Source organism: Theropithecus gelada, chromosome 10, assembly GCF_003255815.1.
Source record: "Theropithecus gelada isolate Dixy chromosome 10, Tgel_1.0, whole genome shotgun sequence".
In the NCBI taxonomy this organism is placed as follows: domain Eukaryota; kingdom Metazoa; phylum Chordata; class Mammalia; order Primates; family Cercopithecidae; genus Theropithecus; species Theropithecus gelada.
Genome location: NC_037678.1, coordinates 31350436 through 31376808, shown reverse-complemented (window position 1 = coordinate 31376808; position 26373 = coordinate 31350436). Strand labels below are relative to the sequence as shown.

The 26373-nt window shown below is 44.4% G+C and overlaps 1 protein-coding gene, 1 non-coding gene and 1 pseudogene across 2 annotated transcripts in view; 1 reads left to right on the top strand and 2 right to left on the bottom strand.

Moving 5' to 3' along the window:
* Positions 1 to 26373, top strand: part of CLTCL1 (clathrin heavy chain like 1) — a 112869-nt gene that overhangs the window by 30736 nt on the left and 55760 nt on the right. Inside the window, exons 3-6 of the mRNA XM_025399141.1 lie at positions 6764 to 7032; positions 17667 to 17828; positions 21458 to 21571; positions 25623 to 25796. Of these exons, the coding sequence (XP_025254926.1) occupies positions 6764 to 7032; positions 17667 to 17828; positions 21458 to 21571; positions 25623 to 25796 (719 nt within the window). The remainder of the gene's footprint in view (positions 1 to 6763; positions 7033 to 17666; positions 17829 to 21457; positions 21572 to 25622; positions 25797 to 26373) is intronic.
* On the bottom strand, positions 1918 to 3207 carry LOC112632928 (annotated as a pseudogene).
* Positions 10721 to 10807, bottom strand: LOC112633880. The gene has a single exon (XR_003121641.1). It is a non-coding gene; the product is annotated as a small nucleolar RNA SNORA15 (small nucleolar RNA).

The window sequence follows — 26373 nt, the reverse complement described above, 5'->3', positions numbered from 1 at the left end:
GCAGTGGCCGGATCTCAGCTCACTGCAAGCTCCGCCTCCCGGGTTCACGCCATTCTCCGGCCTCAGCCTCCCGAGTAGCTGGGACTACAGGCGCCCGCCACCTCGCCCGGCTATTTTTTGTATTTCTTAGTAGAGACGGGGTTTCACCGTGTTAGCCAGGATGGTCTCGATCTCCTGACCTCGTGATCCACCCGTCTCGGCCTCCCAAAGTGCTGGGATTACAGGCTTGAGCCACCGCGCCCGGCCTGATTTAGCATAATTCTTAAGAGCCTTGGGATTTTTGGCTTCCACTTAAAGTTACCAGCTGCATTATCCCCTAACAAGAGAGTTAGCCTGTCTTCTGAAGCTTTGAAGCCAGGCATTGACTTCTCTCTCACTTGAGTCCTAAATGGCATCTTTTTCCAGTGGGAGGTTGTTTCTTCTCCATTGAAAATGTGTTCATCAATGATCTTAGCTAGGTCTTCTGGAGAACTTGGCACAGCTTCTGTATCAGAACTTGCTGCTTCATTTTGCAGTTTTATGCTATAGAGATGGCTTCTTTCATTAAACCTCATGAATCAACCTCTGCTAGCTTCAGACTTCTTCTGCAACTTCTTCACCTCTCTCAGGCTTCATAGAATTGCAGAGAGTTAGGGCCTTGCTGTGAATTAGGCTCTGGTTTAATGGATTGTTCTGGCTGCTTTGATCTTCTATCCAGGCCACTACAGCTTTCTCCATATCAGCAATAAGGCTGTTTGTTTTCTTATCATTAATGTGTTCACTGAAATAACACTTTTAATTTCCTTAAATAACTTTTCCTTTGCATTCACAACTTGGCTAACTGGTGCAAGAGACCTAACCTTCAGTCTGTCTCAGCTTTTGATAGGCCTTCCTCACCAAGCCAAATCATTTCTAACTTTTAACTTAAAGTGAGAGACGTGGGATTCTTTTCACTTTCACTTTCCTTTAGCAAGGAAGGTTGTTAAGGTTGTTAAATGGCCTTATTTCAATATTGTTGTGTCTCAGGGAATAAGGAGGCACGAGGAGAGGAAGAGGGACTAGGGCATGGCCAGTAAGTGCAGCAGTTAGAACACACACATTTATTAAGTCCACTATCTTATATGTGTGTGGTTCATGGTACCACAAAACAATTACTGTAAAAACTTGAAAGATCACTGATCACAGAGCAGCATAGCTAATATAATAATGAAAAAGTTTGAAATATCACGAGAATTACCAAAGTGTGACAGAGACAGGAAGTGACCACATGCTATCGGACAAATGATACCAATAGACTTGCTTGATGGAAGATTGCCGCAAACCTTTGATATTTTTTTCTCCACGAAACGAAGAAAACGCCTGTAATCTCAGCACTTTGGGAGGCCGAGGTGGGCGGATCACCTGAGGTCAGGAGTTTGAGACCAGCCTGGCCAACATGGTGAAACCCAGTCTGTACTAAAAATACAAAAATTAGTTGGGCATGGTGGTGGGCGCCTGTAAGCCCAACTACTCGGGAGGCTGAGGCAGGAGAATCTCTTGAACCTGGGAGGCAGAGGTGGCAGTGAGCTGAGATCATGCCATTGCACTCCAGCCTGGGCAACAAGAGCGAAACGCTGTCTCAAAACAAAACAACAACACAAATGCAATATCTGCAAAACACAGTAAAGCAAAGTATAATAAAACGAGATATGCCTGTATTTTCTCTCATTCTATGGGTTGCCTTTTCTCTCTTTTGTGACCTCTGATGCTGTCCAATTCATTTTTTTCTTTTATTGTCATACCAAAAAAAGTCATTGCAAGATCCAACATCATCAAGCTTTTCCCCTATGTTTTCTCTAAATGTTTTATGATTTTAATTGTTGGGATTTTTTTTTTAATCTGTGAAATTTTTATTGGCCTCCTGCTCCCCTCCCCAAAGGGTACCCTGCTTCTGCTGGCTCAGTTCCTCAGAACTTTGGTGTCATTGGTCTCAAACACCACTTTGCCGTCCACTGTCCTGCAGGTGGTGGTCTTTTGGATGGTTTGCATGGAGTTGCTGCTGTCTAGGGCCTCACCAAGATTGAAGTCCTCCCCATCTTCCAGCAGGCGGCGGTAGGTGGTGATCTCAGCCTCCAGATTGACCTGGATGTTCCAGGCCTCATACTCCTGGGCCTGGCACTGTCCCTCTGCCCAGGTCTGTGCCAACTCCGACTCCGGGTATAGTAGGACCGTGTTGAGCTGCTCCATCTGCATGGTGTAGCAGGCTTCCACCTCCCTCAGGCTATTCTCCAAGCTGGTCTTCAGATTTCTCATCAAGTCCAGGCCAATCTCCAAGGACTGGACTGGACATCTCAGCTCCATTAGTGTCAGCTCAGCAGCTCTGATCTCGGCGGACTGCGTGGTGACCACTGTGGTGCTCTCCTCAATCTGCTGGGACCAGTACTTGTCCAGCTTCTCTAGGTTCTTCTGAGCCAGCTTGTCATATTGGGCCCAGATATCTGCCATGATCTTGCCAAGGTCCTGATATTTGGACATCTGCCTCCACAGTCAGCCCAAAGCTAGCAATCTGGGCTTGTAGGCCTTTTACTCCCTCTTCATGGTTCTTCTTCATGAAGAGCAGCTTCTCCTTGAGAGTCTCGATCTTTGTCTCCAGCTGCAGCCCAGTGACATTGATGTCGTCAGTGACCTTGCAGAGCCCATGGATATTGCTCCCCACAGACTGACGCATGGCCAGCTCTGTCTCATACTTGATTCTAAAGTCAGCAGCAGCAAGATGGGCATTGTCAGTGTGCAGAACGATGAAGGTATTGTCCACAGAATTTGCAAAGATCTGAGCCGTCAGCTTCTCGATGGTCTTGAAGTAATAGCCCAGTGTCTGACCTGGGGTCCCTTCTTCTCCAGGTTCTCCCGATTTTTGCTCTCCAGCCTCTGATTCTTAGTCTCCAGGCTCCTCGCTCTGTCCAGGTAGGAGGCCAGGTGGTCGTTCAGGCTTCGCATGGTCTCCTTCTCATTCTAGATGCCTCCTATTCCTGCCAGACCGCTGGCCATTCCAGTGGCCAGGGCCCTGGACCCCAAGTCACCCTGGAAACTGGTGGAGTAGGACACAGAGATCTGAGAGCCCAAACCCCTTATATCTGCATAGATGCCGGCTGGGCTGCTGATTGACCGGGTACTGTAGCTGGGCAGCTGGACAGATCCCAGGGACCGGTAGTTGGCAGGGAAGGTAGTGGAACGAGTGGTGAAACTCATGCTGTCTGGGGAGGAAAATGAGAGAACAGGACTCAGGTTCTGCCTGTGATTTTAGTTTTTTTTTTTGAGACGGAGTCTCGCTCTGTCGCCCAGGCTGGAGTGCAGTGGCCGGATCTCAGCTCACTGCAAGCTCCGCCTCCCGGGTTTACACCATTCTCCTGCCTCAGCCTCCCGAGTAGCTGGGACTACAGGCACCCGCCACCTCGCCCGGCTAGTTTTTTGTATTTTTTAGTAGAGACGGGGTTTCACCGTGTTAGCCAGGATGGTCTCGATCTCCTGACCTCGTGATCCGCCCGTCTCGGCCTCCCAAAGTGCTGGGATTACAGGCTTGAGCCACCGCGCCCGGCCGATTTTAGTTTTTATGTTTAGGTCTTTAATCCATTTTGAGTTACTTTTTGTATATGGTATAAGGTAAGGGTCCAATTTTATTATTTTGTGGACCCAGTTTTCCCAGTATTATTTGTTGAAAAGAGTATTCTTTTTTCCTATTGAATGGTCTTAGTACCTTTGTCAAAGATCATTTGATCATATATGTGAAGGTTCATTTTTGGGTTCTCTCTTATATTGCATTGGTGTCTATGTTTCTATGCTGTTACCATACATTTGGTTACTTTAACTTTGTAATGAGATTTAAATTCAGGAAGTGTGAGATCATCCAAACTTGTTCATCTTTATCAAGATTATTTTGGCTTTTTGAGGTCCTTTGAGATTCCATATACATTTTAGGATGGATTTTTCTATTTTTATAAAAAATGTGTTTGGGCCTGTTGAGGTTTTTGAGGCACTTTTATCAAATCAGTGCATGCAGCTGTTTCTAGACTTTCTTCTGTTTCATTGATCTGTGTGTCTTATGAGAATAACATAGGTTTTATTAATAGCTTTATAGAATGTCTCAACATTAGGTATCGTAAGTCTTCCAGCTTTGCTCTTTTCCACAGTTGTTATATCTATTCTTTGTCCTCTGCATTTCCATATTTGTTATAACATCATTTTATTTTCCACCAAACAAAAGATGCTGGGCCAGGGTGGTGGCTTACACCTGTTATCCCAGCACTTCAGCAGGCTAAGATGGAAGGATTGCAGGAGGCCAGAAATTTGAGACCAGCCTGGGCAGCATAGCCAGACCTAGTCTCTAAAAAAAAAAATTAGACTGGGTATGGTGGCTCACACCTATAATCGCGGCACTTTGGGAGGCTGAGGCAGGCAAATCACTTGAGGTCAAGAGTTTGAGACCAGCTTGGCCAACATGGCGAAACCCTGTCTCTACAAAAAATACAAACATTAGGTGTGTGTGGTGGCATGTGCCTGTAATCCCAGCTACTCGGGGGGCTGAGGCAGGAGAATCACTTGAACCTGGGAGGTGGAGGCTTCATTGAGCTGAGATCATGCCACTGCACTCCTGCCTGGGCAACAAAGAGAGACTGTGTCTCAAAAAAGAAAAAGAAAACAGAAAAATTAGCTGAGTGTGATGGTGCATGCCTGTAGTCCCAACTACTTGGGAGGCTGAGGCAGGAGGATCACTTGGGCCCAGGAATTTGAGGTTGCAATGAGCTATGATTGCTCCACTATACTCCAACCTGGGTAACAAAGTGAAACCCTGTCTCTTTCCTTCTTTCTATAAAAAAGAAAGAAGAAAAAGTATGCTGGTATTTTGATTGGGATACCATTGAATCTGTAGGTAATTTAGGGGGAAATGACATCTTAGCAATTTTAAGTGTTTTGATCCATGAAAATGGTATGCCCCTTCTTTGATTTAAGCCTTTACTTTCTTTCAGGAATATTTTATAGTGTAGAGGCTTTGCTTACCCTTTGTTAAATTTACTCCAAAATGCTATGTTTTGGGTGGTGTTACGAATTTTTTTTTTGAGACAGAGTCTCACTCTGTCGGCCAGGCTGGAGTGCAGTGGCACAATCTCAGCTTGCTGCAACCTCCGCCTCCCAGGCTCAAGCAATTCTCCTGCCTCAGCCTCCCGACTAGCTCGGATTACAGGCACATGCCACCACACCCACCTAATTTTTGTATTTTTAGCAGAGATGGGGTTTCGCCATGTTGGCCAGGCTGGTCTTGAACTCCTGACCTCAGGTAATCCGCCCACCTCGGCCTCCCAAAGTGCTGGGATTACAGGCATGAGCCACCATGCCTGGCCTGAATTCTTTTTTATATTTCCAAATTGTTTGCTGCTAGTATCTCAAAATTCAGTTGTTTTTTTTTTTTTTTTTGAGACCCGTTTTTACTTTGTCACCCAGGCTAGAGTGCAGTGGTGTCATCTTGGCTCATTGCAACCTCTGCCTCCTGGATTCAAGCAATTCTCCTGCCTCAACCTCTCAAGTAGCTGGAATTATAGGCACCTGCCACCATGCCCAGCTAAATTTTGTATTTTTGGTAGAGATGGGGTTTCACCATGTTGACCAGGCTGGTCTCAAACTCTTGACCTCGAGAGATTCACCTGCCTCAGCCTCCCAAAGTGCTGGGATTATAGGTGTAAGCCACTGTGCCCAGCCCAATTCAAATTTTTGTAGGTTGACTTCGCATCTTGCTGCACTCCTGTAGTCACCTATTAAATCTAATAGTTGTTTTGTAGATTTGTAGATTCCGTAGGATTTTCTTTGTAAATAATTATGTTGTCTGTGAGTTAAGACAGGTTTACTTCCTTTTTTGATCTTTATGCCTTTTATTTTTCTTGCCTTATCACACTAGCTATGTCATTCTCAGTGTCAAAACAAATGGTCAGAGAAATAATCCTTTCCTTGTTCCCAATCTTTGTGGGAAGCAATATTTTAATATTTTATGTTAGCTCTAAATTTTGTATAGATTCCAAAATCAAAACTTAGTTCATTGCTACAGGTAGAAACAATATGGGTCTCTTGCCAGAGAATGGATGCCAAATATTTTGTCTAGAACTGTACTGTCCTATTGGACATTAGCTGCATGGGATTGTTTAACATTTAAATTAATTAAAGTTAAATAAAAGTATAAATTCAGTTCCTGAAATATCTTGCTAGATACATATTAAGTGTTTAATAGCCACATATAACTATTATCTGCTGTGATGGATGCAAATATAGAATATATCCAACATTGTAGAAAATTCCATTTGTCAGCATTGGTCTAGAATTTAAGACAAATTTGGAGAAGCTGGTTTAATGTGAAGGGATAGTTGTAGTCTTTCTTGAAAATTGGAGACTGCGCAGAGAAGGGGTGTCTTATGTTTTTGCTGACTTATCCAGAAAAGTATTTTGAAACAAAAAGAAACCAATCTGAAAGAGAGGCGTGCTTCAGTAGAACTAATTTCTCATTGTTATTCACATATTTCTATGAATATTTATACGCTTTTATATTCTTCTGAAGAAGAATTTAATGCATACAGGCTCTTCTCAATATTTAGACATTAAGGTATGGTTAATGACTACTCTGGCAGCATCTTTCAGACCCTGTTAATCAGATTAGCAGTACAACCTAAAGTAATATTAAAATAATTCAGAATTAAGAGTATACGAATTTGTCTTTCAGATTTTTAATTTATCTTTCTTTAATCTCTATTATATCAAATACTAGCTGGGAAGACACTTCAGATCTTTAATATTGAGATGAAGAGTAAAATGAAGGCTCATTCTATGGCAGAAGAGGTGATTTTCTGGAAATGGGTTTCTGTGAACACTGTTGCCTTGGTGACCGAGACTGCAGTCTACCACTGGAGCATGGAAGGTGACTCCCAGCCCATGAAGATGTTTGATAGACATACCAGTCTGGCGGGCTGCCAGGTGATTCACTACCGGACTGATGAGTACCAGAAGTGGCTGCTCCTCATAGGCATCTCGGCTCAGGTAAGCCTTGAGCTGCCTTTAGGGGCTGGTCTGATGTAACTTCAAAGCCTTATATTAGAATGGAATGGTTAAGTCATTAGAAGTTGGTTATAGGGCCAGGTGTGGTGGCGTATGCCTGTAATCCCAGCACTTTGGGAGGCCGAGGCGGGCGGATCTCTTGAGGTCAGGGGTTCAAGGTTGCAGTGAGCTGAGATTGTGCCACTGCACTCCGGCCTGGGCAACAGAGCAAGACCCTGTCTCAAAAAAAAAAAAAAAAAAAAAAAAAAAAAAAGAAGTTGGTTATAGGTATAAGGCGGAAGTAGGCCTGGAACTGAGAGAAATAGAGATTACAAAGAAATCTGAACTTGGATCAAATAATCTTAATTTACCTTTGGCCCATTAACTACTACTGCATTCCATCAGGTTCCTGATGTTCGTTGTGTAAATTATTTCTAGCACTGTTTTGAGAGGTTGTTGAGGAATTTTGTAGAATAATTTGGAACGCAGATTTATAAGAAGTCCTTCAGGAAGATGAGAGAGGACTAGACGTCCTGCCCACTGCGTCACAGCCAGGGCAGGGAGGGACCGTGGCCCATGGGGTCAAGGGGCCCTGATGTGCACAGCTGCTGCAGGGAGGGAGGTCTTGGGAAAATGGGCGGTCAGCTGGTCTGTCCTTGGTGAGTGCACGCACTGCCTGCACATACCGCAGCCTGCACACAGCACGGCCTTCCTGGCATCTCTGGCCCTACTGTGTCTGCACTGTTGTATCAAAGTCCCAGCATCTAGATGGTTAACATAGAGCTGCTTCTGTGTAAATGCTGCTTATTTTAAACACTAAGAAGTGTTTAATTTTATGGGGGAAAAAAAAGTAGTCCTTAGACTGTATTTCAAGGACTTACTGGAATGTTACTAACTCATATTCTTTTATAATGAAAGCAGTATCTTTCTGTCCTCCCTTTTTTCATTCCTGGTGGCTAATTCAGTCACCAGATACTTGAGGACTATAGGATGTTTGCACTTGGGACACAGATCTTAATCATTCAATCCTGATGACCAGGGAATGATCTGTCTACAGCCTAGTGGGGAAGGTGTATCTGCACAATTCTAGTAATTAAGGAACTGTCACATCTTCGAAGAGAATACTGTGGGAGCCATGAGAGAGCAGCTTAAGTCAAGAGAGCCCACAACACAGGGGATCTAAGCTGCATTTTGCTAGCTATTAAAGTGCACTTGGGAAGGAAACAGTGTATGCAAAGGCATGGAATAGAGGGGAATGGCTCTTTCTGGGAGTCTAGGGTCGTCCACTGTGGATGATACCTATAGGTAAGCATATTAGGTAGCTAGAGGGGCAAGACGTAGAGAGATGAGTTGGGGGCCAGACTGCAGGCAATGGGAATTATGTAGCAGGTTTTGAGTGAGAGTGATGTAATTAATTTTCCTTCTTAGCAGCATAGTGGAATGGAAAAACTGCTATCTTTGATGTTGGAGATGGACAGCCATGAAGACTGGAGGCCAGGAGACTAGTTGAAAGGCAGATACGGCCGGGCGCGGTGGCTCAAGCCTGTAATCCCAGCACTTTGGGAGGCCGAGACAGGCGGATCACGAGGTCAGGAGATCGAGACCATCCTGGCCGACACGGTGAAACCCCGTCTCTACTAAAAAATACAGAAAACTAGCCGGGCGAGGTGGCGGGCGCCTGTAGTCCCAGCTACTTGGGAGGCTGAGGCAGGAGAATGGCGTGAACCCGGGAGGCGGAGCTTGCAGTGAGCTGAGATCCGGCCACGGCACTCCAGCCTGGGCGGCAAAGCGAGACTCCGTCTCAAAAAAAAAAAAAAAAAAAAAAAAAGAAAGGCAGATACAGGAACAAAACCATGTAGTCTGTTCTAGAGTAGAGATATGTATGAGAAAGGTTAAGAATACGCAAAGAGGGAAGGAGTACTTCTTTCCACTTGAGGATCTCTTCCATTTCTGCAACCCCCAGAAGAAATGAGGCATGTGTGACCAGATGAAGGCAGTGGCATTGCAGATATACAGGGGAAACAAGACCTAAGACTTTGGCTTAGTCACCCTGATAAAGGGCATCTACAACAAATACAACTAACATCTTACTTCGTGTTGAAAAACTGAAAGCTTTCCCCCAAGGATCAGGAACAAGGATGTCTTCTCTTGCTACTTCTGTTCAACTTTGGACTAGAGATTCTAGCCAGGGCAATTAGGTGAGAAAAACATAAAAGGCATCTAGATTTAAATGGAAGAATTAAAGCTGTCTCTATTTGCAGATGACATAAACTTGTATATGGAATTCCTAAGGAATCTAGTAAAAAACTATTAGAACTAATAAACAAATTGAGCAAAGTTACAGAATACAGTATCAGTATGCAAACATCAGTTGTGTTCCTAGACATTTGCAATGAACAATCAAAAAATGAAATCAGGAAAACAATCTCATTCATAATAACATCAAAAAGAATAAAATACTTAGAGGTAAATTTAATTTAAAAAATGCAAAAGTTACATTCTGAAAACTACAAAACATGATTGGAAGTAATTAAAGAAGATCTAAATCAAAAAATGTCCCATGTTCATGGATTGGAAGATTTAATACTTTTAGGATGGAAGTACTCCTCAAATTGGTCTACAAATTCAACATAATCTCTATTGGAATACCAGCTAGCTTCTTTGTAGAAATTGACAAGATGATCCTAAAATTTATGTGGAATTGCAAGGAACCCAGAATAGCCAAAACAACCCTAAAACAAATAAACAAAAAATTGGAGTACTTATACTTCCCAATTTTAAAACTTGCCACAAACCTACAGTGATCAAGAATGTGATACTGGCTGGCCTCAGTGACTCATGTGTGTAATCCCAGCACTTTGGGAGGCTGAGGAAGGTGGGTATCTTGAGCCCAGGAGTTTGAGACCAGCCTAGGCAACATGGTAAAACCCATTTTTTACAGAAAATGCAAAAACTAGCCAAGCATAATGACATGCACCTGTAGTTCCAGCTACTCTGGAGGCTGAGGTGGGAGAATTGCTTGAGCCTGGGAGGCGGAGGTTGCAGTGAACTGAGATTGCACCACTACACTCCAGCCTGGGTGACAGAGTGAGACCTTGTCTCAAAAAAAATAAAGTTTAAAAAAGAATAAAATGTGGTACTAACTTAAGAATAGATGACAAACAAATTAGCTTGGTGTGGTGACATGCACCTGTAGTCCTGGCTACCTGGGAGGCTCAGGCAGGAGGATTTGCTTGAGCCCAGGAGTTCCAGGTTACAGTGAGCCATGATGATGTCTTTGCATTCCAGCCTGGGCCATAGAAACAAGACCCTGTCTCTAAAATTAAAAAAAAAAAGGAATGGATGAGTCCCAGAAAAGTGATATCCCCAAAAGCCAAGTTTTCTTTTCCTTTCTTTTTTTTTTTCTGAGACGGAGTCTCGCTCTGTCACCCAGGCTGGAATGCAGTGGCATAAATTCGGCTCACTACAACCTCCACTTTCCAGGTTCAAGTGATTCTACTGCCTCAGCCTCCGGGTAGCTGGGACTACAGGCATGTGCCAGCATGCCCCCCTAATTTTTGCGTTTTTAGTAGAGACAGTGTTTTACCATGTTGGTCAGGCTGGTCTCGAACTCCTGACCTCAAGTGATCCACCCACCTCAGTCTCCCAAAGTTCTGGGATTACAGGTGTAAGCTACCATGCCCGGCCCATTTATTTTATTCACTTTTAATGATGATATGCTATGAAAAACCTGAGCATACCATCAGTCATTCTGAAGGGAAGATTGCTTTTGCATGGCACCTCGTGATTTTTTTTTTTTTTTTTTAACATTCAAAATCAGCTTTAATGTTTTGTGAACAGGGTATGAAAGTTAATTTTCCGATTAAAGGGAAGGGAAACCAAATAAAAATTATCAAAACCTAGCCATAGCATCAACTTAGAAATAAATTTAAACTTACTCAAGGTTATTTCTTTTTTTTTTTTTTTTTGAGACAGAGCCTTGCTCTGTTGCCCAGTCTAGAGTGCAATGGCTCGATCTTGGCTCAGTGCAACCTCCACCTCCTGGGTTCAAGCGATTCCTCTGTCACAGCCTCCCGAGTAGCTGGGATTACAGACGTACACCACCATGCCTGGCTAATTTTTTTTGTATTTTTTGTAGAGACAGGGTTTCACCATGTTGGCCAGGCTGGTCTCAAACTACTCAAGATTATTTCTAATAAGTTATGAACATATTTCTCTGAATTAAAATAATATCAGTTGAGTGCAAATACATTTTTTAAAAATTCATTAATTTTAATTTTAATTTTTTTATTTTTTGAGACAGGGTCTCGCTCTGTCGCCCAGATTGGAGTGCAGTGACACAATCTTGGCTCACTGCAACCTCCACTCCCGGGTTCAAGCAATCCTCCTGTCTCAGCTTCCCGTGCAGCTGGGATTATAGGCATGCACCACCACGCCCAGCTAATTTTTGTATTTTTAGTAGAGGTTGGGTTTCACCATGTTGGTCAGGCTGGTCTCAAACTCCTGACCTCAAGTGATCTGCCCGCTTCGGCCTCCCAAAGTGCTGGGATTATAGGTGTGATCACTTGAAACTTATTCCTCCAGTCTAATCAAAATGTTGTATCCCTTACGGTCAATTGATTTTTGACAAGGATGCCAAGACAGTTCAGTGAAGGAAAGAATAGTTGTTCAATACAAGGTTTTTGGGCACTGGACATCTGTATGCAGAAGCATTAAATGGGACCTCTGTCTCATAATACTAAAAACTCAAAATCGATCAGACCTAAATGTAAGACCTGAACTTATAAAACTCTTAGAAGGGCCAGGCACAGTGGCTCATGTCTGTAATCCCAGCACTTTGGGAGGCTGAGGCAGGCGGATCACCCTGAGGCCAGAATTTCAAGACCAGCCTGGCCAACATAGTGAAACCCCATCTCTACTAAAAATACATCATGAATGAACCTTGGAAATATTAAACTAAGTGAAAGATGCCATTCACAAAAGACCACATATTATATGATTCCATTTATTTGAAATGTTCAGGATAGTCTGATCTATAGACACAGAAAATAGATAAGTAGTTGCCTATGACTAGAGGTGGAGTGTGGGAGATGGGAATGAGGATTGAATGCTAATACGGTTTCTTTTAAAGGATGAAAGTATTCTAAAACGACATTGTAGCGATGATTGCACAACCCTCTGAGTATATGAAGAGACATTGGATGGTATACTTTAAACCAGGGGTGTCCAATCTTTTGGCTTACCTGGGCCACATTGGAAGAAGAATTGTCTTGGGCCACACATAAAATACACTAGCAATAGCTGGTGAGCTAAAAACAAAAATTGCAAAAAAATTCATTTTATATATATATATTTTTTGAGACCGAGTTTCGCTCTTGTTGCCCAGGCTGGAGTGCAATGGCATGATCTTGGCTCACCACAACCTCCGCCTCCGGGGTTCAAGTGATTCTACTGCCTCAGCCTTCCTGAGTAGCTGAGATTACAGGCATGCACCACCACAGCTGGCTAATTTTGTATTTTTAGTAGAGATGGGGTTTTTCCATGTTTGTCAGGCTGATCTCGAATTCCTGACCTCAGATGATCTGCCCGCCTCGGCCTCCCAAAGTGCTGGGATTATAGGCATGAGCCACCGTGCCCGGCCAGAAATTCATAATGTTTTAAGAAAGTTTATGAATTTGTGTTTGGGCCGCATACAAGGCTGTAATGGGCCACATGTTGGACAAGCTTGCTTTAAACAGGTAAGTTCTATGGTATGTGAATTATATCTCAATTAAGCTTTCAAAAATACCCTTGGGGGCCAGGCACGGTGGTTCACGCCTGTAATCCCAGCGCTGTGGGAGGCCGAGGCAGGCGGATCACCTGAAGTCAGGAAGGAATTCGAGACCAGCCTGGCCAAAGTGATGAAACCCCATCTTTACTAAAAATATAAAAATTAGCTGAGAGTGGTGGTATGTACCTGTAATCCCAGCTACTTGGGAGGCTGAGGCAGGACAATCGCCTGAACCTGGGATGCAGAGGTTGCAGTGAGCCAAGATCGCACCATTGCACTCCAGCCTGGGTGACAAGAGTGAAACTCTCAAAAACAAAACAAAACAAACAACAACAACAACAAACTCTTGGGAATTATGCCTCTTTACAAAGAAACCATCATGTTTGAGGAATATAAAACAAAAATTATAAATCATAGTTACTTGTATATGCTTTACTGACAAACTAAAAACCAACAAATTAAAAAATCCCATGCATTTACCAACAACAAAACACCTCACGGGCATGAGAATAGACATGTAGACTAATGGGAAAAAATGTAACGTCCAGGAATACACCCCTACATCTGTAGCCAATTGATTTTTGATGGAAGTGTCAAGACTGGTCAATGGGGAAACAGTAGTCTCTTCAGGAAATGGTGCTGGGACAACTAAATATCCACATGCAAAAGAATGGAGTTGGTCACCTGCCTCACACCATGTACAAAAATAAACTCAAAATAGATCTGAAACCTCAATGTAGAAGCTAAAACTACAAAACTCTTAGAAGAAAACATAAGGAGAAAGCTTTATGACTTTGAGTTTGGCATGGATTCTTAGATATATAATAGCACCAAAAGACTGAACAACAAAATTAAACAACTGATCATTTGGACTTCAGAATTAAAAACTTTTGTGCATAAAAGGATATTGTCAATAAAGTGAAAAGACAACCTGGGATATATTTGAAAATCATGTATCTGATAAGGTTCTAGTATCCAGAATATACAAAGAACACTTACAACTCCGCAACAAAAAGTCAACCCAGTTAAAAAATGGGCAAAGGACTTGCTTGACATCATTAGCCATTAGGAAAAACAATCCCCCCTCGAAACCACAATAAAGTACTACTTTACACCCACTTGGGTGGTTATAATTTTTACAAAGTAGAAAATAAGTGTTGGCCCTGAAGTCAGGAGTTCAAGACCAGCCTGACCAACATGGAGAAACCCCATCTCTACTAAAAATACAAAATTAGCCAAGTGTGGTGGTGCATGCCTGTAATCCCAGCTACTCAGGAAGGCTGAGGCAGAGTTGCTTGAACCCAGGGGGCAGAGGTTGCGGTGAGCTGAGATCACGCCATTGCACTCCAGCCTGGGCAACAAGGGCGAAACTCCGTCTCAAAAAAAGAAAAGAAAAGAAGTGTTGGCAATGATGTGGAGAAATTGGAACCCTCCTACATTAGTGGTAGGAATATAAAATTGTTCAGATGCTGTGGAAAGCAGTTTGGCGGTTCCTCAAAAAGTTAAACGTAAGGCCGGGCGCAGTGGCTCACGCCTGTAATCCCAGCACTTTGGGAGGCCAAGGCGGGCGGAAACCCTGTCTCTACAAAAAATTAGCCGGGCATGGTGGCGGGCGCCTGTAGTCCCAGCTACTCGGGAGGCTGAGGCAGGAGAATGGCGTGAACCTGGGAGGTAGAGCTTGCAGTGAGCCGAGATTGCGCTACTGCACTCCAGCCTTTGCGACAGAGCGAGACTCTCTTAGGTAGGTATCTACCTAAGAGAAATGAAAATGTATCCACATGAAAACTTTTACACAGATATTCATAATAGCATTTTTTATAATAACCAAAAGGTAGAAACAGCCCAAATGTTCACCAGCAAATGAGTGGATAAACAAGTTGTGGTGTATCCATACAGTGGGATATTATTTAACCCTAAAAATGAAGTACTGATACATGCTACACATAGGTAAACCTCAAAAACCTTACTAAATGAAAGAAGAGAGGCACAAAAGGCCTCATATTTTATTATTCCATTTATATGAAATATTTAGAATCAGTAAATCTATGGAGCTAGAAAGCAGGATTGGTGGCTGCTAGGGGACTTGGGTCAGAGGACTGGGGACTGACCATTTAATGGGCACAGGAATTTTTTTTGGGTGATGAAAATGTTTTGAAACTATGCTAAGGTTTTGGTTCTACAACATTGTGAATGTTCTAAATGCCATTCAGTCATATACTTTAAAATGGTTCATTTTATGTTTTGTGAATGTCACCTCAACATAAAAAGGGGAGGGGAAGCCAGGTGCGGTGGCTCATGGCTGTAATCCCAGCACTTTGGGAGGCCAAGGCAGATGGATCACAAGGTCAAGAGTTTGACAACAGCCTGGCCAACACAGTGAAACCCCCTCTCTACTAAAAATACAAAAATTAGCCGGGCATGCTAGTGCATGCCTGTAATCCCAGTTACCCAGGAAGCTGAGGCAGGAGAATCGCTTGAACCTGGGAGGTGGAGGTTGTGGTGAGCTGAGGTCATACCACTGCACTCCATCCTGGGTGAAACAGCGAGACTCTGTTTCAAAAAATAAAAAATAAAAGGAGTGGGAAAGGGGAATATGGGGCCATAGTTTGCCAACCCTGTCTAAGCATTTACAAATGCAAATGCCTGTTTCTGTTTGAAACAACTTCTGTTCCTGTCACCTGGTTAGCTCTTACTCCAGCTTAGGTGTCACTTTGGGAATCCTCCCTGACTTACTGATCTTGGTGAGCTGACAAGGCATCTTGTTCTCTCCCATGCCGTAGCAATCAGCACTCTGTATTGCAGTTGCTTGTGTACTTGCCAGAAACTCTCACCATCTGTCCTTGAGAGAAGGACCTGTGTCATATTTTACTTATCCCTAGCCCCTAGCATTGTGCCTGGCACAGTGAATGCATTTGCTCATTGAATCCTTGCCTGCTACAGTCTTTAACATGCCTTTTTGACACACTTAACACCCAAATTTGACACATTTAACACTCAGCAGCCCCATGAGGTGGGAGGGTAAGCCTAGCAGGTGCCTAAGACTTAGAAGCAGGCCATCGGCCCAAGGCCACAGACGTAGCCTCAGGTCTGGTCTCTCACCTTCACCTCGGCTGTTCTGTCTTCTCTGCCTCTTTGTCTTGGCTTCAGTTTAGGCTTCGTTTAGGTATCTGTACCTGTGGGACTCAAATGTGCTGTCATCATTTTGCTGGAAGTCTTCCCAATCTCTTGGGGAGGGTTTTGTCCTGTCTTTGGATTCTCATTTTTACCTTTTCATGCTCATTTTTCTGTTAAAACACAGACCACTTATCTGCTGGTTACTCCCTTATTTCTCCCTATAAGTATTTCTCCCTATACTTATCTGCTGGTTACTCCCTATTTCTCCCTATTACAGGCTTTGGTACCACTAATCTATTTTCTGTCTCTATAAATTTTCCTATTCTGGATATTTCATAGGTGGAATCAGACAATATGTGGCCTTTCATGCCTGACTTCTTTCCTCAGCATGTTTTCAAGGTTCATCCATGTTGTAGAATGTGTCAATACTTTGCTTAATAACTTTAACAGAAATCTGTGCGATAGAAAATATTTTTAAAGACAAAGTTGAAGCCTTTGTTATCCCATTTTAAGGAGTTGTGAGTGAGTTGGGAATAGGCTGAGGATTTTATTCATGAACTACATGTGAGCTCACTCAGCAGAGACAATTGAATGTTTAATTACAGGAGCTTGAACTGGGACCCTTTTGTATTCCATTCACTTAGCTTTTTGAGCATTTTACATTGGATATAAATGTACTGAAATTCTTTAGTAGAAAATGTAAATTCTGGCCGGGCGTGGTGGCTCACGCCTGTAATCCCAGCACTTTGGGAGGCTGAGGCAGGCGGATCACGAGGTCAGGAGATCGAGACCATCCTGGCTAACATGGTGAAACCCCATCTCTACTAAAAATACAAAAAATTAACTAGGCGTAGTGGCGGGCGCCTGTAGTCCCAGCTACTTGGAAGGCTGAGGCAGGAGAATGGCATGAACCTGGGAGGCGGAGCTTGCAGTGAGCGGAGATCATGCCACTGCACTCCAGCCTGGGTGACAGAGCAAGACTCTGTCTCAAAAAAAAAAAAAAGAGAAAATATAAATTCTAAGTTTTATAAAAGATATTAGTGTTACTGGTTTGGGGGTTTTGGTTTTTTTAGAGACAGCGTCTTGCTCTGCCATCCAGGCTGCAGTGCAGTGCTATAGTCATAGCTCACTGCAACCTCGAACTTCTTGGCTTAAGCAATCCCCCTGCCTTGGCCTCCTGAGTAGCTAAGACAACAGGCGCGTGCCACCATGACCAGCTAATTTTCTTATTTTTTTTGTAGAGATGGCGTCTTGCTGTGTTGCCCAGACTAGTCTTGAACTCTTGGCCTCAAGTGATTCTACCAAGGTGCTAGGATTGCAGATGTGAGCCACTGTGCTGGCCTTATTAGTTTTTATTAAATACAATTTTTGCTACTTAGAAATTTCAGAAAACACAATTTTCAAAATTACCTGTGATTGTATCCCCCTGATTTAACTACTATTAATGCTTTGGAGTTTTTCCTCCAAAGTGCACGAGTTAGTTTCCATGAAAAAATGCTTTTACGCTTATTATATTTAACAAATTAGGATCATCCATCTTACTTTTTTGTGGTCTTATTTTTTTCCATAATGTTTGCCATCTTTCCACGTCAAATTCAGAGTGATATCATGCCTTTAATAGCTAATGCATTTAATTTTTATTAGAGGAAGTATACCTCTAATGTATGAGACTTTCATTTTAGAAATATATTTTAAGAATTATTTCTTTATATTCCTCCCTTTTCTCTCCCTTTCATTGTATATCTTTTCTTAGCAAAACCGTGTGGTTGGGGCAATGCAGCTCTACTCTGTGGATAGGAAGGTTTCACAACCCATAGAAGGCCATGCCGCTGCTTTTGCAGAGCTCAAGATGGAGGGGAATGCCAAGCCTGCCACCCTTTTCTGCTTTGCTGTACGTAATCCCACAGGAGGCAAGGTAAGATCCACTGTATTGTCTTCTCCCTGAGAAAAGTGTCATGAGCTGGTGTTAGGAGTATGCGTGTGTGTGGCTGGGCATGGCCTGCAGATGTCTGTGTGAGAAAAAGTTCGTGGTGGTGAGAACTGTGCACCGTGATGCACATGATTAAGTGGCCCCATTCCCCTAAAAAATGCTCTTAGGCCGGGCGCAGTGACTCACGCCTGTAATTCCAACACTTTGGGAGGCCAAGGTGGGTGGATCACGAGGTCAGGAGTTCAAAATCAGCCTGGCCAACATGGTGAAACCCTGTCTCTACTAAAAATACAAAAATTACCCGGGCATGGTGGCGCGTTCCTGTAAACCCAGCTACTCGGGAGGCTGAGGCAGGAGAATTGCTTGAACTGAGTCCTGCAAGACAGAGGTTGCAGTGAGCCAAGATCGCACCACTACACTTCTGCCTGGGCTACACAGCGAGACTCCGTATCAAAAAAAAAAAAAAAATCTTTCCACACAGACTAGACTGAAATGCACTATAAAGGTAAGTGAGGTGGCCGGGTGTGGTAGCTCACACCTGTAATCCTAGCAGTTTGGGAGGCTGAGGTGGGCGGATTGCCTGAGCTCAGGAGTTCTACACCAGCCTGGGCAACACGGCAAAACCCCATCTCTATTAAAATACAAAAAATTAGCCGGGCGTAGCCACGTGCACCTGTAGTCCCAGCTACTCGGGAGGCTGAGACAGGAGAATTGCTTGAACCTGGGAGGCGGAGGTTGCACTGAGCTGAGATCGCACCACTGCACTCCAGCTTGGGTGACAGAGCGACGCTCCATACCCCTCAAAAAAAAAAAGTGGGCCGGGCGCGGTGGCTCAAGCCTGTAATCCCAGCACTTTGGGAGGCCGAGACGGGCGGATCACGAGGTCAGGAGATCGAGACCATCCTGGTTAATACGGTGAAACCCCGTCTCTACTAAAAAGTACAAAAAAAAAAAACTAGCCGGGCGAGGTGGCGGGCGCCTGTAGTCCCAGCTACTTGGGAGGCTGAGGCAGGAGAATGGCGTGAACCCGGGAGGCGGAGCTTGCAGTGAGCTGAGATCTGGCCACTGCACTCCAGCCTAGGCGACAGAGCGAGACTCCATCTCAAAAAAAAAAAAAAAAAAAGTGAGGCACAGTTTCTGCTCTTGGGGAGATGACTGTGAAATCCCCAGTGTGGTTCCATCCTTGCCATCAGCATGGTTCTGCCCAGGTGGTTGGTGGGAACCTCAGGGAGGCTCCAGAGAGATGAGACTGTGCCCAGGAGCCAGTTGGGTTTTATCAGGCTCAGGGACATGGCCAGCGGCTGCTCAGCAGGGCTGCCATGGGCAGAGGTGAGGAGACAAAAGAACTTGTGATGTCAGGGAGACCTTGGGTTCCACCAGTGTGGTCTCTAGCCACTTGGAGAGCTGCTTTAAGACAGTCGTCTTGTGAAAAACACTTCCTGAAACCATAATTTTGGGTTGTTCGTTAGCCCTGAAATATTCCTCAAGGCAGAGGAGATCTCAATTAGAATGTGGCTTTACAAACTTCGTCATCTGAAATACACTTTGAATACTTTGGCCTCCTGTTGAGTAACATACTTCGTGCCCTCCTCATTTGACAGCCAGAAGGAAAAGGAGTCAAGTCGAATGTTAGCCTTGTTGCTGATGAAAGACACTGACTTTAGTTATGTGGCTCCAAGAGCTTGCTCCCATATTCCCTTAGAGTGAGGCACACGTCTCCTTCACAGATGCAGCAGGGCAGCGACAGGCCTCCCTCTCAGGAGCAGAGCCCACCTCGCGGAGTGCCCTGTGGAGAAGAGCACTTTCCACAGATGGCAGCCCCAAGAAGAGAAAGGGCTGGGGGTTCTCTCTACACCCCACTCTCTGGTGGGCATGCCCCTCCAGCCGAGCTAGAGTTGTACCAGGAGGTCTTCTGTGACCCAGAGAACCTGGGAAACGTGGTTTCCTGACAGTACCTGTCCTGGAGCGGCCCTGTCTTGTGGCAGACTTGGTCCTCCCCGCTGCAGGGTGTGTGTGGAGTCCTGGGAGGGCCCCCGCCCCGCCTGTGCCTTGGCATGCACCTTCCTTTCAGGACTCACCTGTCCTTTTGGGACTGGCCAGCTGTCTCCACATGTGGGTCGGAGCTTGCCTGGACACAGTTCTTTTCTGCCGACCTCCTCCTGCTGCCGCCCTGAGAGCCTGGTGTCCTCTGCTCCTGCTGGCAGTGTCGCCCTTCTCAGCTCCCAAGCAAGAACCCACAGCTGTCAAGCCCCATTCCATTCACTTGTCACTATCTGACCTTTAACAAGTCTTACATCTGACTTACCCTTTTGTGGTACACTAAGCCCTTCTCACCTCACATTTGGGTTACAGAATAGCCATTTATTAGGTCCTCAGACCTGCTTCACGCTTTCTTACCAATAGGCCTAGCCAGATAATTTTCCTAAACTACCTTTTGTCTGCCTTAAAGTTCCCAGTGCAAGACTTCTATTCCCCCATGTCTACACCCACAGGAGCGCTCACATGCTTGCCGCTCAGTTCCCCCACTAGCCCTGCTCTCAGTGCTGCTCCCCTCCTTATCTGAGCCCTTTTGGTGTTTCCCTCCTCTCTCTGCCTAGCCAAACCCAGACTGCAAACCCAGACTGCCCCTGATAGACACTGTCATCTGTGTCCTCTAAGCCCAGCCTCCTGCCCTTGTTTCATGTCTCTTACCCTCCATTTTGGATTTTTTTGTGGACTTGTGTTAGTTATAATATTTTTTCTTTAGATGAAAGTTGTGGGGGTTGGGCGTGGTGGCTCATGCCTGTAATCCCAGCATTTTGGGAGGCTGAGTGGGGGCGGATTACCTGAGGTCGGGAGTTTGAGACCAGCCTGGCCAACATAGAAGAAACCTCGTCTCTACTAAAAATACAAAAATTAGCCGGGTATGGTGGTATGCATGTGTAATCTCAGCTACTTGGGAGGCTGAGGCACAAGAATCGCTTGAACCTGGGAGGCAGAGGTTTCAATGAGCTGAGATCGCGGCACTGTACTCCAGCCTGAGTGACAGAGTGAGACTCCATCTCAAAAAAAAAAAAAAAAAGAAAGAAAGAAAGTTATAGGGAAAGCACTGGCATAGGTCAGGAACTTGGAGCTGTTCTCCTAAAGGCAGGGATGGGCTCCCTCATCAGATTCTTACCCCCGCCCAGCACAACCTTGAAAACCTCAGACCTGTGCCATGGTGAGGGTGTCTCGTGAGTTTGGCCTCCAGTGATGAGATCTTGCACTAACAGGCTTGTGTGAGTCTGGGCCATACCCAGGAGGGCAGCAGAGAGCAGAGCTGGAAGTTCTGACTGGAGCCTTTTGTTTCATCGGCATCCAGGCCCAGGGAGGGGAAGTGACTGCCACCGTGCTGGAACTGAGGCTCCTAGGCTGCCTGGCATTGGCCCTTTGTGCTGTGCTTGGTGGTGGGCAGCAGGTTATTGGATAATCACAGGCACTCTTGACAAGGGAGTTGTTCTGCTTTGGTTGAATGTGACTTTTAGTGTTAATCATCCAGTGTGTGGAGCTGAGGCTCCACTTGCCTCTGTGCCTTGGCTAGCACTTGTCCACCACCACACGCGGTCCCCTCGATTGACCTAAAATCTCTCTTCTAGTTGCACATCATTGAAGTTGGACAGCCTGCAGCGGGAAACCAACCTTTTGTAAAGAAAGCAGTAGATGTGTTTTTCCCTCCAGAGGCACAGACTGATTTTCCAGTGGCTATGCAGGTATGAATGTGCTGCTCTCTCAACATCTTCGTGTCCTAAAATCTACTCTAGCACCTCCCAAGATACAGGAGGCTGCCATTTTTAGTCTACTTCTGCTGTCTCCTGCCACTGTGATACCATTTAGAGGCCTAAGGCTTTGGTGTGTGAGCTGAGAAAGCCTTGTTCGTAGAAAGGAATGTCCTGCATGAGGGTGAGTTAGGGCAGCAGGAAGACTTTGCCAAGTCACACACTGAAGTCCGCAGCCCTTTCCCTTATTATAAGACATTAGATGTTCACTGTGGTATGAAAATATTTAAAGAATAAAATACCTGGGCCGGGCACAGTGGCTCAAGCCTGTAATCCCAGCACTTTGGGAGGCCGAGACGGGCAGATCACGAGGTCAGGAGATCAAGACCATCCTGGCTAACACGGTGAAACCCCGTCTCTACTAAAAAATATAAAATACTAGCCGGGCAAGGTGGTGGGCGCCTGTAGTCCCAGCTACTCGGGAGGCTGAGGCAGGAGAATGGCGTAAACCCGGGAGGCGGAGCTTGCAGTGAGCTGAGGTCCGGCCACTGCACTCCAGCCTGGGCGACAGAGCGAGACTCCGTCTCAAAAAAAAAAAAAAAGAATAAAATACCTAATGTAGGTGACAGGTTGATGGGTGCAATAAACCACCAGGGCGCGTGTATACCTATGTAACAAAACTGCACGTTCTGCACATGCAACCCAGAACTTAAAGTATAATAATAAAAAATAATAATAAAACGCTTATTTCCTTTACAATTGGCTGCCATTGGGGGGCCTAGAGCTCCCGGGGACAGTCCTTTGAGCTTTCACTCAGAATGACCCAGTGTTTGACATGCAGCTTCTAATGAAACTAGGCAGTCCCGAGCCCCTGGTAGTAGAATCGTTCGCCTTTACATCAAGAAGATTGGGAAAACACCTGAACCTGCATGTGGCCTGTGTCCAGCCAGACTTCGAGGAGTTGGTGCTGTGAGACCTGAAGTGAAGGTTCTCTAAAACTGAAACTCGTGTCAGCAGGGCCTGTGGTGGTTCCGTGTGTGCTGAGTGCTCGTGACAGGACCAAGTGTGCTTTCCTTATTGAGGAGCAGAATATTGTTGTGGAAGTGTCGAAGGCACAGTCAGAAAGCTAAATAAAAAATGAAGCTTTTTTGAGTAATAAAAATTGAAAGATTTTTTTAAAAAGAAAACATTCCTCTGTAAGTGAACCAGTTGGATGTAAAATACATAAAAAATCTTGGCCGGACACAGTGGCTCACACCTGTAATCTTAGCACTTTGGGAGGCCGAGGTGGGCAGATTGCCTGAGCTCAGGAGTTCGACACCAGCCTGGGCAACATGGTGAAACTCTGTCCCTACTAAAATACAAAAAACTAGCTGGGCATGGCAGTGTGCGCCTGTAATCCCAGCTACTTGGGAGGCTGAGGCAGGAGAACTTCTAGAACCCGGGAGGCAGAGATTGCAGTGAGGCAAGATCACACCACTGCATGCCACTGCACTCCAGCCTGGAGCGAGACTTCATCTCCAAAAAAATAAATAAATGAAAATAAAAAATCTTACAACTTGTTTTATTAAAAATTTAGATCTATACCTTTTCTGAACAAAATTGGCATCACATTATATATGTAAGATTATATAATCTATTTTCCTTTTTACTCTTTTGTTTTCATAAAATATATGTTATCGATACATTTCTAATAGTATCAATAAATGTAACAGCAGAATTATATATCACCTGAAATCCTAGCACTGCTGATAATTTGGCTACCCCTTTGGAAGTAACTTCACACGCATACATTTATGCAGATTTATACAGAAGGACTCTTATGAAAATGGCTCTGCACTAGCCTTGCTGCTGTATAAACTCCTCTAGCTGTGTTGTAGATCATCCTGTGCCAATAACATAATGTATGTATTTTATTGTCTGTGTCATCTGTTCTGTGGATGTGCCACAACTCATTTAAACATCTCCTATTGATTGGTATTTACATTTACAAGAAATACTCTAAGGAACATTGTGCTCTGTACATCTTTGTGTGTTAGTCTAAAAGTCCGAGGATAAACTCCTAGAAATTAAACTGTTGAGTCAGGGGCACATTCCCATCACAGACTCTTCTGACCGTGCTGACCAGTTCACATTCCTGCTGATGCTGCCCTTGGTAGCTGGACAGCATCCCATGTTGTGATGTCTTTCCCTTGGTTACCATCAAGGTAGAATTGATGTATCAGCCACTCATATGTATCTGGTTAATTGCCTTTTCCTAATCTTTGCATTTTTTTTTCTATCAGGATATTTTTTTAAAAAATAGAGATGGGGTCTTGCTGTGTTGCCTAGGCCAGTCTTGAACTCCTGGCCTCTAGAGATCTTCCTGCCTCAGCCTCCCAAGTAGCTGAGGTTACAGGCATGTGCCACTATGCCCAACTCCAGGATTTTTACCTTATTCGTAAGAGCTTTTTGTACTTATAGAATATTATGTGTCTGATGTGTTTTGAATGTTTTTCCCAGTCATAATTTGTGATACGTGCCACCTTATGGAAGTGTTGCATTTTTGTGTGGCAATGGTATCATGTTTTGAGACTAATTCTGCACCTCAACATGGACACAACATTTACCTATATTTTCTTTCGTTCCTCTCCTAATTGTGTTTGTTTTTTATTTAAAACCTTTGACCCATCTGGAATTTACTTTGATCTAAAGAGTAAGATGGAAATTCAGTTGTTTACTCTTACCTCCATCTCCAGATAGCTAGCTGACTATATTAATAATATATGTTTCATATTGGTTAAAGTGCCTATTTTCCACTAATATGTTACCTACTAATTATTTATTATTTTAGAGTTGGAGTCTTGCTACATTGCTCAGGTTAGACTCAAAAACTCCTGGGCTCAAGTGATCTTCCTGCCTTGGCTTCCCAGCTGTGACTATAGTCATTAGCCACCACACACTCATTCTTAATAAATTCTCATGTATGATCCATTCTCTTTCAGGGCTCTCAATTAAGTTCGTTTCTCTCTCTGTCTCTTCCAATGGTAAAATCATGCTACAAAAATTACTGTATGTTTAATATATATGTTTAATAATCTGGTTGGGCAAATGCATCTGTTTTTTTTTTCCTCGAGCCCCTTCAGGTTTTCCTGTGTGTTAAATATTTTTCTGTAAAAGTTAATAGCATTTGGCAAAACTCAAAGGTTAATAAGTAGTGGTGGAAGGCATGCTGGAACATCAACCTGGCGTTTGAGGTCTTTGTCCAGAACTTTCCCCTTATGAACTCACAGCTTGCTTAAATGGGTTTGATAAACTGTGAAAGGATCGCCCTACCTGAAAGATAAATGGAGTAGCCTGAGTTCATTGGACCTGTATTTGAGAGTGGTTGGACAAAATACTGGCTTTAAAACTAATTCTCAATCAAGTACAACTTATTTTTTTTTTTTTTTTTGAGACGGAGTCTCGCTCTGTTGCCCAGGCTGGAGTGCAGTGGCGCGATCTCGGCTCACTGCAAGCTCCGCCTCCCAGGTTCACGCCATTCTCCTGCCTCAGCCTCCTGAGTAGCTGGGACTACAGGCGCCCGCCACCGCGCCCGGCTAATTTTTTGTATTTTTAGTAGAGACGGGGTTTCACCGTGGTCTCGATCTCCTGACCTTGTGATCCGCCCGCCTCGGCCTCCCAAAGTGCTGGGATTACAGGCGTGAGCCACCGCGCCCGGCCAATCAAGTACAACTTATAATCCATGTCTCATGGAAGCATTGCTCCCACCAGTAATCTCTTGGCCTGAGAGACTGAAAAATCCTTGTAATAACTGGGTGTGGCAGCTGACACTTGTAGTCCCAGCTACATTGGAGGCTAAGATGGGAGGATGACCTGAGCCCAGAGGTCGGAAGTTGCAGTGAGCTATGGTGGCACCACTACACTCCAGCCTTGGTGACAGAGCAAGACACTATCTCAAAAAACAAACAAACAAAAAGAATCCTCTTTATCATTTGTGAGCTCTTTTTACCCACATGGCTTCTCCTCCTTACTTCGCAACCTCTTGCTGTCTGTCTTCTTATAGATTGGAGCTAAACATGGTGTTATTTACTTGATCACAAAGTATGGCTATCTTCATCTGTACGACCTAGAGTCTGGCGTGTGCATCTACATGAACCGTATTAGTGCTGACACAATATTTGTCACTGCTCCACACAAACCGACCTCTGGAATTATTGGTGTCAACAAAAAGGGACAGGTGTGTAACTCTGACATTTCGTTTTCCACCTTTTCCATTCATTAGGGACTGGTGTTTAAACTTTCCCCCTTCTCTAGGAAAGCGGCTGGGTGTAGCTATTATTAGTTGCTGTTATTAAACTTAAACCCATGTCTCCTTCTCCTTCATATTGGCACTTCCTCTCTTCAGACAGCACCATTCCTTACACAGGATTGATTCCAGGAGGAGAGCAGCTCCTTCCTGCATATGGAACAGCAGTTCTCATGCACATCATCTTCATACCATGCACACCCTAATTGGGGAGGGTTGAAAAAGCAGATACTATGGTATTTAAGTTACTTTTCCCAACCATAGTTGAAAAAGATAGTTAAAAGAAGAAACTCTTGGCTGGGCACAGTAGTTTATGCCTGTAATCCCAACTGCATGGGAGGTCGAGGCAGGAGGATGGCTTGAGCCCAGGAGTTTGAGGCTGCAGTGAGCTATGATCACACCATTGCACTCCAGCCTGGGTGACAGAGTGAGAGCCTGTCTCAGGGGGAAAAAAAAAAAAATCAGGAACAGTGGCTAATGCCTATAATCCCAGCACATTGGGAGGCTG